Below are 16118 nucleotides of genomic sequence, written 5' to 3'. Positions count from 1 at the left end.
GCCACTGCATCATCCATGCTATTATCATGCTATTACTAAGTTCAACACCGCCACTGGACAGAGTAACGGAGGCTGAAGTCGCTTTGATTAAAACTACTAAAAACCCTAATGTAAGGCCTTTATTTGCTACACACTAGGATTTGCTTTGTATTGCACTGCTTTAGTTAAAATCATCATAAATAAATACATTATTTTAGAGTGCATGAAGTTGTACTGTCTTGACCCTGACATATGCGACACAACATTGATGCTACTTACAATATAGCATGTTTTTTTGTCATTACTTAAATTAATCAAATCAAATTTAACTATCTTAAGATCAGGTGATCACTTTGCCTGCTAACGAATAAGCAGGATTTAACTAACTGTCTACTTTTTAGCTAAAGTAAAAAAAAAAAAAAAAAAATACAAATTAGATGTAGCAATAAAAACACTGGAAGAGATCTAGTCTACTTTGTTGTTACTATTCCTTCACCTGCTTCCTGTCATTTCTATAGTCGATTTTTATTACAGAAGCATAAAGCTCAATAAAAAACCTGCTGTTCTTGTTGGTTTTCAAAGGCACCATAAAATAAACCATGCAAAATTAAAATGCATGACTTTAAGTGGCTCTGTCTGATCTTATTGCCAGTGACTCATTTGCTTTGACATTTTCTTAAAGATTATTTGTGCCACATTAACCTTTTCTGTTGTGCTATTTAATGCAATGCTGCAATTGTCATTTACCTATATACACGCACAGAATGTGTGAGAGTGTGAGTGGCTTGTGTAACTATTAACCCTGCGTGAACTTTTCAACATTTTGTTGTGTTTCAAAATAAAACTGAAAATGACTTTTGGATTTCCAGTCCATGACTATATACAAAATGACCCATGATTTCAATATTATTTTATGTCTTATCATTATTCATTATTAGACCCATTTCTGTTTCAGATTGTAACACGAGGGAGAATACACTGTACACTCACCAGACACTTTATTAAAACCTGATCATTTATGCAGTTATACAATCAGCTGTGTGGCAGCAGTGCAATGCATAAATACAGGTCAAGAGATTTAGTTAATGTTCAAATTCCAAGTGACATTTGTCAAATGTTTTTAAGTATTTCAGGAACTGCTGATCTCTTGGTATTTTCACACAAAACAGTCTGTGTGGTGCAAAAAAAAATCTAATAAGCAGCAGTTCTATGGATGTAATATATTTTTTAGATGAGTGAGGTTAGAGGACAATGGCCAGACTGGTTTGAACCCACTCTTCACAACCATAATGCACAGAAAACAATCTCAAGAAGGTGAACATTAGGGTGGATAAGTGAGGTATTTTTTCAAATGTAATTTTTTTTTATATTCACATGATGTATTAATATGTGTATTGTAAGCATTTAAATATATATATATATATATATATATATATATATATATATATATATATATATATATATATATTTGAATATAAGTATTTTTGTTTATGTCTCAAAGTGTCAAAACCATGTTTCCTTGAAGAACAACAGATTTTAAGATTATAAGAGATAATACTGTCACTGTAACTCTCTCAGTTTTATTTTTCAAGTAGAAGGTGTGAGTTGCTTTAATTACTGACCTGGTGAGAATGACTCAGCAAACAGGCTCTGGCAGAATGAAGGTGATGAGCAAGCTGTATTTCACCAGAGTGTGTGTGTGTGTGTGTGTGTGTGTGTGTGTGTGTGTGTGTGTGTGTGTGTTTATGGAATGTAAAATGGGCATCCATTACAGGTTTGAGACAGAACACATTTAAAGAACATTCATTTTGTATCCAGATTTCAGCAGTCAAAATGTCTGTGATGCTCCTGCATTGCAGTCAAACAAAAATTGGGATGCAATTTCACACAGAGCTCATCAAGGCAGAGTGAAAAGGTTTTATTCAACACACCAAATTCAGTATTGTGAATTTTGATGAGTTCCAGGAGTGCGATTAAAACCCCACAACCACTGCAATATTAGTGTTTAGTTTCCAATAAAAAAAGTAAAAAACAAAGAAGCTTTTCTCATTGTATTCTTACACAATTTTCACAATGTTTAATGGTCACACTATGTTCACACTCATGATTTATTCAAAAATCTATTCAGAGTGATAAACAATAAACTATGTTTAACCTGCATCTCCTTACCATCTGCCTTACTGTTTCATTTGCACCACCCCGAATAATAAACATTGCCACATTGGCACCTAGTGTATTAGTCAAACTCTAGCCTACACAGCCTGCTCACACTCACACACACTCCCTTTCCAAGTGCTTTAAAATGGTGTTTAAACATTAAAAGCCATTCTGTGCTCCTAATCTGATGCGTCACTCTGTTTGCTCTCCTCTCCTCTGTATAAGAGTGTTTGGACAGAGCCAATGTCACATCAGTGCTCTTAGAGTCTGAGTATCAGTGTCACTGTCCCTCAAGGCTTAACCTTTCTCCAGAGTGACACACTCTCTCTCTCTCTCCCTCTCTCTCACTCACTCTCTCTCTCTCTCTCTCTCTCTCTCTCTCTCTCTCTCTCTCTCTCTCTCTCTCTCTCTCTCTCACACACACACACACACACACACACACACACACACACACACACACACACACACACACACACACACACACACAAATGATACTAAATCGCAGTTTCAGGCAGAGAGAGAGAGAGAGAGAGAGAGAGAGAGAGAGAGAGAGAGAGAGAGAGAGAGAGAGAGAGAGAGAGAGAGAGAAAGAGAGATTTACTCAGTAACAAAAAACATCACATTGTACTAAAAAGTGAGCACAGTGGCTGACATATTTATTGTAATTGACATTTTCTGCTTTCTATAGCCCTCAAAACAACTTTCCTGAACTGAAATAAATCCTTTTTACCTGTCTTTACCTGTCTAGAAATATTGCAGATTCATTACTAGACCTTAAACATAACCATTAACTACATTTAACCTTGCCGACTTGATATACAGTGGTATAATAGTGTGTAAAAAGGCTCTATGCACACCTAAGGAGAGGGCTTATATACTCTCCTTTACCAAGTACTTTACATTTGCCAATCTCCTTTAGTTAAATGCACATTAATCGGAGCCCCAAAAAACTCTATAATTTTATAACTTGAAAATTAAACCCTGATTGCATGAAGCAATTGGTTCATATTCATTCAAGCATGACACATATACATGTATGGTGTGTTTTATATGCTTTTAGCCATTTTGTTTTGAGGTTATGTTCAATATTCTTGACTCTGAACATAACATACACACACACACACACACACACACACACACACACACACACACACACACCACACACACACACACACACACACACACACACACACACACACACAATGTACATTACCTCTCAGATCCTGGCCAGCTCGTCCGGCGGCCATGCTGTTTTGGCGTGCCATGCGAAGAGAAGTCCGGAGTGGAGCATGTCTTTGTTCATCCAGATAGGCCAAGTCCTCCAGGTGAGCTGAACTGGTGGCTGATCGTGATTAGGAGAAATGGCACACAAAATATCAGTAGATGAATAAGCAGACAATAGGTTTCCAAAGATTTAAATAATAAGGCATTGCATTACATTGTAACACACAAATATTAGACACCCCAATTTAATCCTTATTAGAATCATCATTAGTGACCTGAAAGAGAAAACATAGAGGAACGAGAAGAATGAATGTTTTCTAGATGACAATTTATAGAAAGTATATATGAAAATGATGAGATTGATACATTAAATTGGAGAAAAGTATATGGACACCACCAAACTGTTGCCACAATCTTGGAGGCAAACAATTGTATATATTGAATGCATTTGATTTCCCCCTCACTTGAACTAGGTGACTCAAAACCTGTACCAGCATGACAATGCCTCTGTGTACAAATATTAAGTGGCCTGCTATAGAGAGCTCTGTCCTCAACTCTATTAAACACCTTCGGGATAAATTGGAACCCTGACTGCACCTCACTTCCCTACATCAGTACCTGATTTTACTAAAGCCCTTGTCTCTAAACAACAAAAGACCACAGCTGGATCAATAACTAACAAAGATATAATAATTTCCTATTTTACATAATTGAATTCCAATGCTCTAAGGTATTTTATTTTATGCATTGGTAATGTGAAAAAAATTACAAATGTCAAAAAGTTGACTTTATTCTTGCATAACTTTGAAAGCAATGTACTAATGAAAAGCGTCTCTGACTGTCACTGTAATCACGACGTGTAGCTTTCATTTTCTAGCCAATTTAATTCAAACTGGCAGGCGTGCATAACAAGCACAATGAAGAGATAAACATTTTATTCTTGTAGGAGGCTCTAATGCTTCCTACTGACTGTTATTTGGTCTAATTATCATGGAAGAAGCAATTATATTTCGGTATGAAAGCAAAACAATAATCCCTAGAAACGTCTCCCTGTTTTTGTGATGCCCCTGTGGTATTCTCTGTGTTCTAAAATCATGTAACTGTTGCACACTCTGACTTTGTATCACGCTGTGCTATTGAATTCTCAATTCTGATAGGTCAGAAGGTGTTGGGTCTTATTCAAAACACAAGATTATATTAATGTCCTCCTTCTAACAAATTAGTATTTCTATAGTAACAGCTAGTGCAACTTGTGGACGCCACACATAAACAAAACCTACTAATAACTGGTTGAATGGTTGTTATTCAACAATAATTGTTCTTCAATCTTGAGAAGCTTTCTGGAAGGAAATTTAGCATTTATGGAAGGAATTTCTGGTGTCATTGGCACTTAGTAGTTATTGCTTTCACTTAGGAAATCATAGGTGTTTCCTACACAGAGGTGATTTCCTTGATCTGAATACAAATAGGAAGTCAATTGCAGCAAGAGCTTAACCCAACTCTTAACCCGACTCTTAATATGTAAAACCTTATCCATGTAAACTGATTTGAGCCCCTGATTCTTAATATTTTGAGTCCTGGGATGCGCAAATGACCCATGGACCTTGTGTAAGCTTGTACGATGGTACAAATCAGGCTTACATGACAATATGTGTCTTTATTTGTGTTTATATCAGGTTTTATATATTCAAAGAGAGGAAATCAATAGCTAACAATGCATAGTGTTTCCCTTGTAAATACATATGTATATGGGGTGTGTGGGGGGGGAGACGACTTGCAGATAACATCTTAGTCTCTTCTTTGAGCTAATTCTTGCCACAATATCTAAGACACCAGACAGTGATAAATAAACGTATCTCCTTCCCCTTTTCCTCTATACAATTAAGCAAACTCACACAAAATCATATTGTACTGTATCTGCAATGCAGCACACTGCACATTGAGTGGGTCTGTCTCTTGGGTCTTGCTCACTGGTGCTGATCTTGGTGGGTATGCAAACCATAATTGTGAGTGCATTTGTGTGAGTTTGGATCAGACTGCCATCACACACACACACACACACACACACACACACACACACACACACACACACACACACACACACACACACACACACACACGCCTCTACAGGGTATGTGTCATGAAATACTTGGACAGTCATATGCAAATGCTAATAATTTTCATAATAGTGCACATGTAGAACACTAAGACAAAGACACAAAACATAACACAACACAGAAACAATAACCTGAGCATTGAAAGGATAAATGAACAAACTGGAACAATCACAGAAGACAAATGAGAGACAAAGGGTGCAGTGCAAGTTGAGGGTTATTCACAGTGCTAATTACAAAGCAATGTGACAAAAAAAAGAAAAAACCCATAATGCAAAGGTTTGGTAAGGTTCACTGGCTAATCGGTAATGTTGCCCATTATGTCCAATATGACTTTCACCATGGACTCCTACAGCATACTTTTTCAAGTTAAATGTTTAGGCCTCAAAGTAATAAAGTTCAGGTTTATACTGGTTTATACAGATATAGATATCCAGGTTTACCCGGATTGAAAGCAATGCTCTGAAAATGTGTTTGTGTACAAGATGCTGGAAAGTTCCTGTGCGTGTGGGTGTGACAATGGAGGCAGTTTAAACATAGCCCTAAACTTGCATAAACCTGATGTGCTGCATGACTTTATCTGTCATGTGGCAGTAAACCAGCACAGACTATCACTCATACTTATAATCATCATATATTCCTATTCCCACATGTTTGTGGCAGTCTGGGAAAACTCACTGGATGGAGGTGTGGCTGCATTCTGCAGCCAGAAAATGACAACAAATATAATTATTTACCCAAACATGCGGAAACGTTTGCATTTTGACTTCTCCCTGTCATTGTTTTGTCTAACTTCCTGCAAAGTTCATGTTAGGAGCCAGGTGTTAAAAGCAGCCAGTTGGTTTAAACATGAGTAAGACCTGAAAACCTGACTGCATCTGAGCAGAAATGACCAAAATGAGTGAGTTAGTGGTAATTTCTATGCCCATGTTAGATGAACAGCGATCAGGAAATTAAAAACCGACAGTGTGCCTTATGTTTAAATGTGATGACTGAACTGGATGATGCTAATCATCATCATGCTAAGTTTGTGTAAAGTCATAATTCTTTACAATTTGAGATGATTGTATTTTTTTTCTCAGTACATTTGTTTATAATGTTCAATTCTCGAATCTGAACGTGTTTCATTCTCAGCTCTGACAGAAATACACACTGGAAGTCGAATCACAAGTATATATTAATGCATTCAAGCTATGATGTTACTGTTTCTATGGTAACACCTCCACATACAAAAACTCAACAAATAAAAAACCACAAAGATTAAAACTGTTCACAAATTTACCTGGAAGACTATTGTTTGATATTCATGGGAGGAATCTCCAGTGTCAACACTCACACTCAGTAACTTTTATTTGTATTATGGTTTTTAACTTAAGAGAAATGAGAGGCAGTTGAGGGAACAACTGTTTATACTGTAGCTACTTAAGTTCTACGTAATTTACATTAAATACAATTTTAAACAGAGTAAAAACAAGATTTCCTTGTATTATAAATAAAATAATAATTATTAGCAAATCATTGCGATTCATAATAAAAATTAATATAATTTATAATAATATAATCGTAATTAATTTTTTAATAAAAAATAATAAACTTGGTAATGGTAAGAGCAGTAAATCTTCCTGTCATGCTTTATTCCTTATAAAACTGGTTGGGATTTGTGAAAAGAGAACCATATCATTTCCAGTTAGAATTTTCAGAAATATGCACATTTCTTTTGACTAAAATTACACACAGCACATAAACGCTTTTTCAAAATAACGGTGATTTAGCATGTCATAGTCATGGACCACTTTATGATTTAATTATTTCTTCTAATAGTACACCTGACCAACTCTGTCGTTAGGCTATTACTTCTTAAAGAATCTTACTGAATTTTTGATGGCTGTGCCTCCGCTGTCTGCACATTTTATGAGCCACTGAATAAGAGAGTCTATTAAATAAATAAAAGTTTGCATAAATGTGACTCAGGGACAGTTAATAACAAACTGACTCACTAGCACACAATGTGCCAAGAGTAACGTTTATCCCCTGTGTTGCAGAACATCATTTATTAGAACAGATTTTCTTCCATAACTTTTTTTCCTGTCCCCTCTTTGTCTGAGCATCACTACAACACAAGATAAGAGTTTATTATAAGACCTTAATTTCCCTTCGTGACAAATAAAATCTTATCTCATGATCAGGCCTATTATCTGTATATCCCTGGAAAGTGCATATTGGTAATTTCATGACTTATGCACCTCACTGTGTATAAAAAATAAATAAATAAATAAATAAATAAATCAACCCTGAAAATAAGAGAATAATAGGAAGTGTTGATTTTTTGAGAATTTACTTAAGAATACTAAGAATGTTGTGTAATATCGGCACAACATTTAAGCATGGCACAATCATCTGATAATTTGCCGATCCTTGCAGCATTATGCAAGAACATAATGTGCACCGCAATTACAACAGGCCATGGCATAATGTCCTTGATAATTACAGTTATGATTGTGTATGCCAGGAGACGGATGTGATTGCTGACAGAGAGCTAACTAATCTGTTTAATTGGAGGTTCCAGCTCTACCTTTAGATAATGGATATTGTTAGGAACAAAGAGAAAATGAAAGCTGTACAAATTCAGAGCTTCATGAAATAACACAGACGTGCTCCATTAATGATGCAGCATGGATGGAACAATGTACCACACCCTGCTGTTTATATTCCACATTCACTGAGCTCTTCACTAAGATAAATGGCTAAACCCCTTGTCCAATATTTATCTCTGCATCACAGCTTTTAGATACATCCCATTGTCCTCGTGACAAATAGCTGTGGTTGTTCAGGTCATTAATAGCACTATTGACTGTGCTGCCTTCTGCATTCTCACTTTATCCCTTCATTATTCCTTCCTTCTTTTTAGTGTGTCATTCTCCCATCTCCCATTATCTCTACCGGTTTCATGTCGTGCTCAAAAGGATTTGAGGATGGCTTAAGGCTTAGACTGTTGTTCATGTCTATCGTGGGAGTTCAAACCCATCATCTTTTTCTATTTTTCTTTTCTTTTAGTTCAAAGAAAAAGGCACCACTTTGTCTTTACACCTCACGTCAGGTTTTGGTTGATTACATTTTTTAATTAAAAGAAATAAATTTCCCTCTGCTTTTCTTACTTCTCCTCTTCACATCAGGTTCTAGCTAATTTTTCTGCACTCTTCCTCAGGCTTGAGATACACTGATGTTTCGCCACACCTTTAGACCCTGTTATCTTTTAAAGCTTCCCATTAAGCACCACTGTTTTTCCTTGAATAACACTTGGATGTTTGAAAAGCTTTTTTCACCCTTTTTTCGAGACAAAATCTTTTTTTTTTACACCCAAAAACACACACTCAAGAGGACAAGATCAATAAAAATATCTGATTGCTCGCACAATAATTCAACCAGAGAGAAGAATTTGTTTATATAAATGCAATCTTTTCAATGATTTGTTGCTGTAGGGGCTGTAGTGTTGATGCTGGGCAGTGGTGATGATTGTGGCATTTATTTATTCACATCACTTATTCGGTGTTATCAGCACTCAACTAAAACACAACAAACTGCAGTTATTAGTGTCATTAGGGTTTAAGTGGATGCCGTTCTATGGTGGAAAATTAACGTGCTGTTAAGATTTATAAAAAGAGAGAGAGAGAGAGAGAGAGAGAGAGAGAGAGAGAGAGAGCGAGAGAGAGAGAGAGAGAGAGAGAGAGAGAGAGAGAGAGAGAGAGAGAGAGAGAGAGAGAGAGAGAGAGATGAGTAAATGGCCCAGTGTTCAACATCTATTTTATGCTGGCTTGAGAAATAATGTTTGTAGAAAAAAACATTCAACCTTAGGTCCTGTCTCCTCCTCCCCAGTAGTGGTCCCAATCTTCTGGTTAGTCAACACTATTCACACCATTTTGGGTTTGTATTTCACAGAAAAAATAAGTCTGTCTTGCCTCATTTCTTGAGCCTTATTAATGTTCCCCACTCACAAACCTTGTTCTTCATACAACAGCTTCCTGCCAGGGAAAATAGCATTACCTGCTTCTATATTCATGAGCTCAGAGAAACCCACAACTGGCTCCAATTGTTGGGAAAATTGTGTGCATGACTCTCTTAAACGATCAGGTGGGAACACTTATACCCTTTTCTTGCATTATTGTTTACTATTTGCCCCTACTGTGGTAAGATCTTCTTTTATTGTGGTTTCCAAACGCAAACCTCAGCATACAGCAAAACTTTCCTGAACTCTAAGTGTTACAAATGCATATAATGAGCTTTGGGTATAGAGTTACGGTGGCATGCCAGGTAAAATGTCAAAACCTTGACCAAAATAGAGCATAGAAACAGTACCTTAATCATATTACTGAAGGATAATGCACTGTATAAGGGAATTAACTCTGAATTAACATCTAAAATCAAATCGCACAGGGAATATTTTATATAAAGAGTGCCAATGTAGAATCATCTCTATGGTTAACTGAAACATATTCAGTTGAAGCCGAACTTGATTGGTAAACTAATACTGAGTAGTCTGAGAAAACTCCAGATATGTCAGAAATGAAGTGATGGCACACGCACAAAAAGAACTCTTAATAACAGGACAACTGGCTTTTAATTAGTAGGGCAGAACGAGGCCCTGATAACCCAAAGAGTAAATACATTTGAGTTTACAGCAAATGAAAAAAATGTGCTTTGAATAAACGTATTCTTTATGGTCAAAAAAGTGTTCTTGCCTTTTCTCTACCCTGCTGTTTCATCCCATTATAATGCTGACATTTGAATCATAAAATCATAAATCATTATGAAGCACCCACTATACAGGAAGTTAGGAAATATTTGTCTGAGAATCTTGATTTGATATAGAATAATATACTGCTGACTGAAAGCTGACCAAAATTAGGCAAATGTTTCTTTTCCTACATTCACTTTTATATATAAAAATCTCAGATGACATGTCTACAAAAGAACACAAAAGGGTCATGATACCAGACAGGGAACAATGCAGAGCACTTTTTTCCACTAAAGTGCTGGTGTTTAAGCTGGAGCCTGGGGCTTTTGTCAGACAATCTCATGTTTTTCATGTTTTCATGTGTAACAAAGAAAAGAACAAAGACAAATGAAGCATCTTGGCCAGGAAAAAATAAATCAGATGCCAGAACTATATGGATAAAAGTTTGTGGACACCTGACCATAAGATTTGTATGTGCTTTGTGAACTTCCCATTCCACATTTAGCCCCTAGTCAATTCTATATTAAGCTCCACACTTCTGAAAAGGCGTTCCACTAGATTTTGGAGTGTGCTTGTGAAAATTTGTGGCTGAATGAGCATTTAGTAAAATTAGTAAAGTCAGGTATTGATGTAGGGCAGGTTCCCTGGTGGTGTAGTGGTTAGGATGCGGCGCTCTCGGTCAGGGAACCAACTCCAGCCATTAGGGTTGCACAAGCCAGTGCACTCTTAGTGCCGGTCCTAAGCCGGATAAATGGGGAGGGTTGCGTTAGAAAGGGCATCCAGCGTAAAAACATGTGCCAAATCAAACATGCGGATCATAAATATGGATGATCTGCTGTGGCGACCCCTAATGAGAGAAGCCAAAAGAAGATAATGATGTAAGGTGAGGAGGCCCGGAGTACAGTTAGCATTCACATAAAGAAGTGTTTAATAGAGTTGAGACCAGACTTCTATAGCAGACCACTCAAAATGTTCCACTCCAAAACAATTACACCGTATTTTCACGGAGCTGGCTTTGTGCACAACGACATTGTCAGGCTGGAACAGGTTTGGGTCTCCTAGTTCAAGTGAAGGGATAAATGGAATGCTACCGCATCCAAAGACATACTATACAACTGTGTGCCACCAACTTTGTTGTAACAGTTTGAGGAAAGAATGCATATGCTTTCCGAAAAGGTTCACAACCACTATTGCGCTGACTCCACGCGAATAAATGAATATTTGCACCTTTTGTAAGTGTAATAGTGTACGAGTTCCTCAATTCTCCTAAGTGTAAAAAGATGGATCTCAATATCATATGTCTGCTGCTGGAAAAAATGGGGTAAAATATGTGGAAGATGCTGGAAAAATGTATACTAATCGCAAAACATAGATACATTCCTTGATCATCCAGGTAACAACACAGTATTAAGACTCCTTAGAATTATTATACACAGTTATTATTGTGTCTTGCAGACTATATTTAAACATTTGCTTTGTGAAAACCTGTTCCAGGCAGTACTAAGTAAAACAAAATGCAATTTTTACGATCTCTCCCTCTTTTTTTTTCCCTCTGTAATATTTCAGCCTGACTAATGTTTTATTCCAAACAGACTTCCAAAGCATTTTTTAAAGTGTTGATAAAACAGGATGTGACTGGAAAAATCAGTCTCCAGAACTGCCCAGAGTGAATGGTCAGTGGGGATGTGTGAATGAATAGGAAACGTCTTAAACTCTCCTGAAGATCATTAATCACAGACAGACCTTGACAGATCACTAGAAAATCTTGTACCTCACTAAATACAGGCAAGAATGTAGAGAGAAGGGCAATTTCAGTGGCTGGAACATGATCAACCACAAAACATTTCCTATAGCTTTCGATGAACATTGGATTACACAGCTTACACAAAACACAATTATAATTCATTGCACACAGCTCCACTAAAACATCCTGGGAACCAAGTGTTAAAAGAATAGATAGATAGATAGATAGATAGATAGATAGATAGATAGATAGATAGATAGATAGATAGATAGATAGATAGATAGATAGATAGATAGATAGATAGATAGATAGATAGATAGATTTTGTACATTATTTATCTTCTTACAGCTTACCATTTTTTTTTACAATCTTGCCAATTTCAATTTCAGATGAGTCATATAATACTTTTACTTTAAACTGTGTGGGTAAAAATCCAAAGCCTTGAATTACACAGTAGCCTACTGATTACATAAAACCAAAATGTGTTTTTTCAACCATTTATTCACATTTTTTTTTAAATTTTTTTCCCATTTAAAACAATTATATAGGCAATAAATATTAGCTTTTCCCAAGATCATCGATTGCTATATAGTAACCAGCTGCCATGTCTGATGCATAGCTATGTGTTGTGTCAGTGAATTAAGGAGAGTCGATTTAGGAAGTTTACAGCTGTAAATGGCATTTTATTAATAGAAAAGGCAAATTAATCCAAATCATAATCCAAAAAAAGTAAATGTAGAGACAGAGATAGGGTGATCATTAAACAGACTACAACAAGACAAAACAAAGAACCTAAATCTAAAAGTTTGTGCGATTAAGACAGATGAAGGAAACAAGCCATAAATAAAACAAACTGAAAAACATAAATGAAAACAAAAAGACACATGGATACAACGACATAATGTGGCATAGTGCTACAAGCTGAAATGCATCCTGTGCTTAGCTCTGTAGAGCTTGACTTTAACCCTAAGAATCCTTTAACTGCTGGGAAATATCGTGAAAGTTCCAGCTTTCAAAAGCTGGAACTTTTGACTGTTCTAACTTTCATTAATAAAGCAGGACTTGGGGTATTTTCTTACCTGCCACGGAGTTTGGGCGGGGCATGAGGTACAGAGGGGTGGGTTGAGAAGAGTGATGGGTAAAGCTGGGTTCAGGAATCTTGTTGAGGCTGTGGGTGGAGGCAGCCATGTTTTCGTCAAGGCGGTAGAGTCCAGAGTCAAGCGTAGCACGCTGTGAGTGCCAAAGTTTGAGACTGCTGGCGCGAGTGCCCTCTCCATGCTTGGCACTGCGATCTGTAGGCTCCGAGTAACTTGTCAGGGTGGCTAATATGAATGGAGAGAGAGAGAGAGAGAGAGAGAGAGTGAGAGGGAGGGAAAGAGAGAAAGAGAGAGAGAGAGAGAGAGAGAGAGAGGGAGGGAAAGAGAGAGAGTGAGAGAGAGAGAGAGAGAGAGAGAGAGAGAGAGAGAGAGAGAGAGAGAGAGAGAGAAAGGCGGAGCAAAAAAACAACAGAATGGCCACTCATCAAGGATAAGGACAACCTGTTGAGCCACAAGGCCAATGATATATGACATATGTACATAACCGTGTGAGCAACTCAGTAAATATTTATTTGTTTTCATTTCAAATATATTCTGAAAGTATTATTGTGACTCTACTCTACAATAATTTTCCTATGTGCCAGTGTGTACCTTTTCTATGCCTGGCCAAAAGGTTGTGTTATGTGTAATCATGATTGTATAAGTCTATATGTTGTTCAGTCTAGTGCTGCTATTGTTACCTGTATGTTAAATTTGCACTGTTGATTTGCTCTAAACTGGAAGCAAATTCCTTGTATGCTCAGGCGTACTTTGCCAATAAAGCTGATTCCTGACAAGGCAATTATGCAAAACATATTTATGCTGAGCTTTAATGAGCTCTACACACACAGAGCTCTGTAATGTGTTCTTTCAGGAAAGAGATGACATTTTCTATAAGGAAAAATGTTTACTATGAGTTATTTCTCAGCACAGCCTAATTATTAGCGTTAGCACAGTAGGACTTTTTTTATTCCATGATTATTGTGTACTTGGCAATTCTGCTTCAAATAGTTCCAATGTTCTGACATGATTGTCAGAAAACTATAACTGTGGTTAGGATTCTAGTATAAGGCATTCTTAAGTAAACTGCTTTTTTGGTTATTTTTCCTGGAATACAGGTTAAAATAAATGTTTGGCTAATCAAATTCAGTAAACAGAGATTTAAAAGAAAAATATATTGTGTTATATGTTATGGGCGGTGGTCTGGGAAAACCCACCAGATACTACTGTGATTCAATTCTGGCAGATAGACAGGAGAGTTTGAATTTGGGCCAAAGCTGTCAAAAAGCTTAGTATAGCTCATAATCTTATACAGGCTATCAAACTGTTTGTGATTTTCTTTAATGCAATTCATTCAAATCACTTTAAGGGGTAATAAATCTTAAAAAAAATTTATTTTATTTGTGGCTGGTATTTAGTTGCCTGTTTTCAAACCTATATATATATATATATATATATATATATATATATATATATATATATATATATATATATATATATGTTTATTATTATTAAACTTAAAATCACAACAATGCCAGGGGTATAAAAAAAACCAAAAAACTTTCACTGTGGCTACTCATTCCATACCGGATTTGTTTGATTTGTTTTGCCCATACGCGAAAACACTAAAGAATCCATTCCAATTCTTGAAGCTGGACATAAAACTCTAAAGAATTCATAGCGCTAGCTTTATAGATTCTTTAGAGTTTTTTGTCCAGCTTCAGGAATTTGTCTTAAAAGGAGAAAATCCTGACAATTCCACATATCGAGGAAGTGAATGAATGAATGAAGGATGGAATGAACATTTAAATAGATCATATCTTTAAACAATTAAATGTAAAACACACACACACACACACACACACATACACAAATCTGTATTAATTAAATGGGGTCCAACAAATGTAAAATATTGAATTACTTTTTTCATTTATTTTATTTTATTTAAATACATTTAAAAGTTTTCATTTGAATTATCTTGTGCCAATGTTTTAAAAAGAATACAAAAGTGAATTGCATTGTTTATTTCGATAAAATACTATAAAATATTTTATATATCATTTAGGAGGTACGCGCTGAAGAGAAGGGGAATGAAAGTCAGAAGGAGTAAGACAGAGTACATGTGTGTGAATGAGAGGGAGGGCAGTGGAGTGGGGCGGTTACAGAGAGAAGAGGTGGAGAAGGTGGAGGAGTTCAGGTACCTGGGGTCAACAGTGCAAAGTAATGGAGAGTGTGTTAGAGAAATGAAGAAAAGAGTGCAGGCAGGGTGGAGTGGGTGGAGAAGAGTGATAGGAGTGATTTGTGATAGAAGAGTATCTGTGAGAGTGAAAGGGAAAGTTTATAGAACTGTGGTGAGACCTGCGATGTTGTATGGATTAGAGACAGTGGCATTGAGTAAAAGACAGGAGATGGAGCTGGAGGTAGCAGAACTGAAGATGTTAAGGTTTTCGTTGGGAGTGACGAGGATGGACAGGATTAGAAATGAGTCTATTAGAGGGACAGCGCATGTAGGACGTTTTGAAAACAAGGTGAGGGAGGTGAGATTGAGATGGTTTGGACATGTGCAGAGGAGGGACATGGGGTACATCGGTAGGAGAATGCTGAGGATGGAGCCACCAGGAAGGAGGAAAAGAGGAAGGCCAAGGAGGAGGTTTATGGATGTGGTGAGGTAAAACATGCAGGTAGTTGGGTTGAAAGAGGCAGATGCAGAGGACAGGGGGGAATGAAGACAGATGATCCACTGTGGCGGCCCCTATTGGGAGAAGTCGAAAGAAGAAGAAGAAGATTTATCCAAGCACGTATTTTATTTAAAATTGTTTTAGAGATGTAAACTGTTGATGTTCACAAATGTTATTAATAATAATTCAAGTTAATAAAAGAACATATCGTATTTTTCTGTGTTAGAGGTTTTCCAGATCACTACACATACATATAGGATATATCCTGTGGGTCAGAAGAAAAATATAAAAATTTAAATGAGGTTTTGTGAACAGAATCCACCAGTAAGTTGTTTATTTCAGTAGCTCTGCAATTCATGCACCATTTAATCTTTATGAAGTGTAGATCTTCAGGAGGACAGATGGTAATCGCTG

At 36.6% G+C, this 16118-nt stretch overlaps 2 protein-coding genes across 17 annotated transcripts in view; one reads left to right on the top strand and one right to left on the bottom strand.

Moving 5' to 3' along the window:
* Positions 1-16118, top strand: part of g6pc3 (glucose-6-phosphatase catalytic subunit 3) — a 269889-nt gene that overhangs the window by 37857 nt on the left and 215914 nt on the right. The window lies entirely within an intron of this gene.
* Positions 1-16118, bottom strand: part of tanc2b (tetratricopeptide repeat, ankyrin repeat and coiled-coil containing 2b) — a 188437-nt gene that overhangs the window by 29747 nt on the left and 142572 nt on the right. For all 16 annotated transcript variants that reach the window (XM_083555684.1, XM_083555676.1, XM_083555691.1 and 13 more), the window contains 2 exons: positions 13030-13272; positions 3350-3478 (listed from right to left, as the gene is read on the bottom strand). In XM_083555684.1, coding sequence (XP_083411810.1) covers positions 3350-3478; positions 13030-13272 — 372 coding nt within the window. The remainder of the gene's footprint in view (positions 1-3349; positions 3479-13029; positions 13273-16118) is intronic.

This window comes from Silurus aristotelis (assembly GCF_946808225.1).
Source record: "Silurus aristotelis genome assembly, chromosome: 12".
Taxonomy (NCBI): domain Eukaryota; kingdom Metazoa; phylum Chordata; class Actinopteri; order Siluriformes; family Siluridae; genus Silurus; species Silurus aristotelis.
Note: the sequence above shows the minus strand (reverse complement) of the source record. Positions and strands in the feature narration are given on the sequence as shown.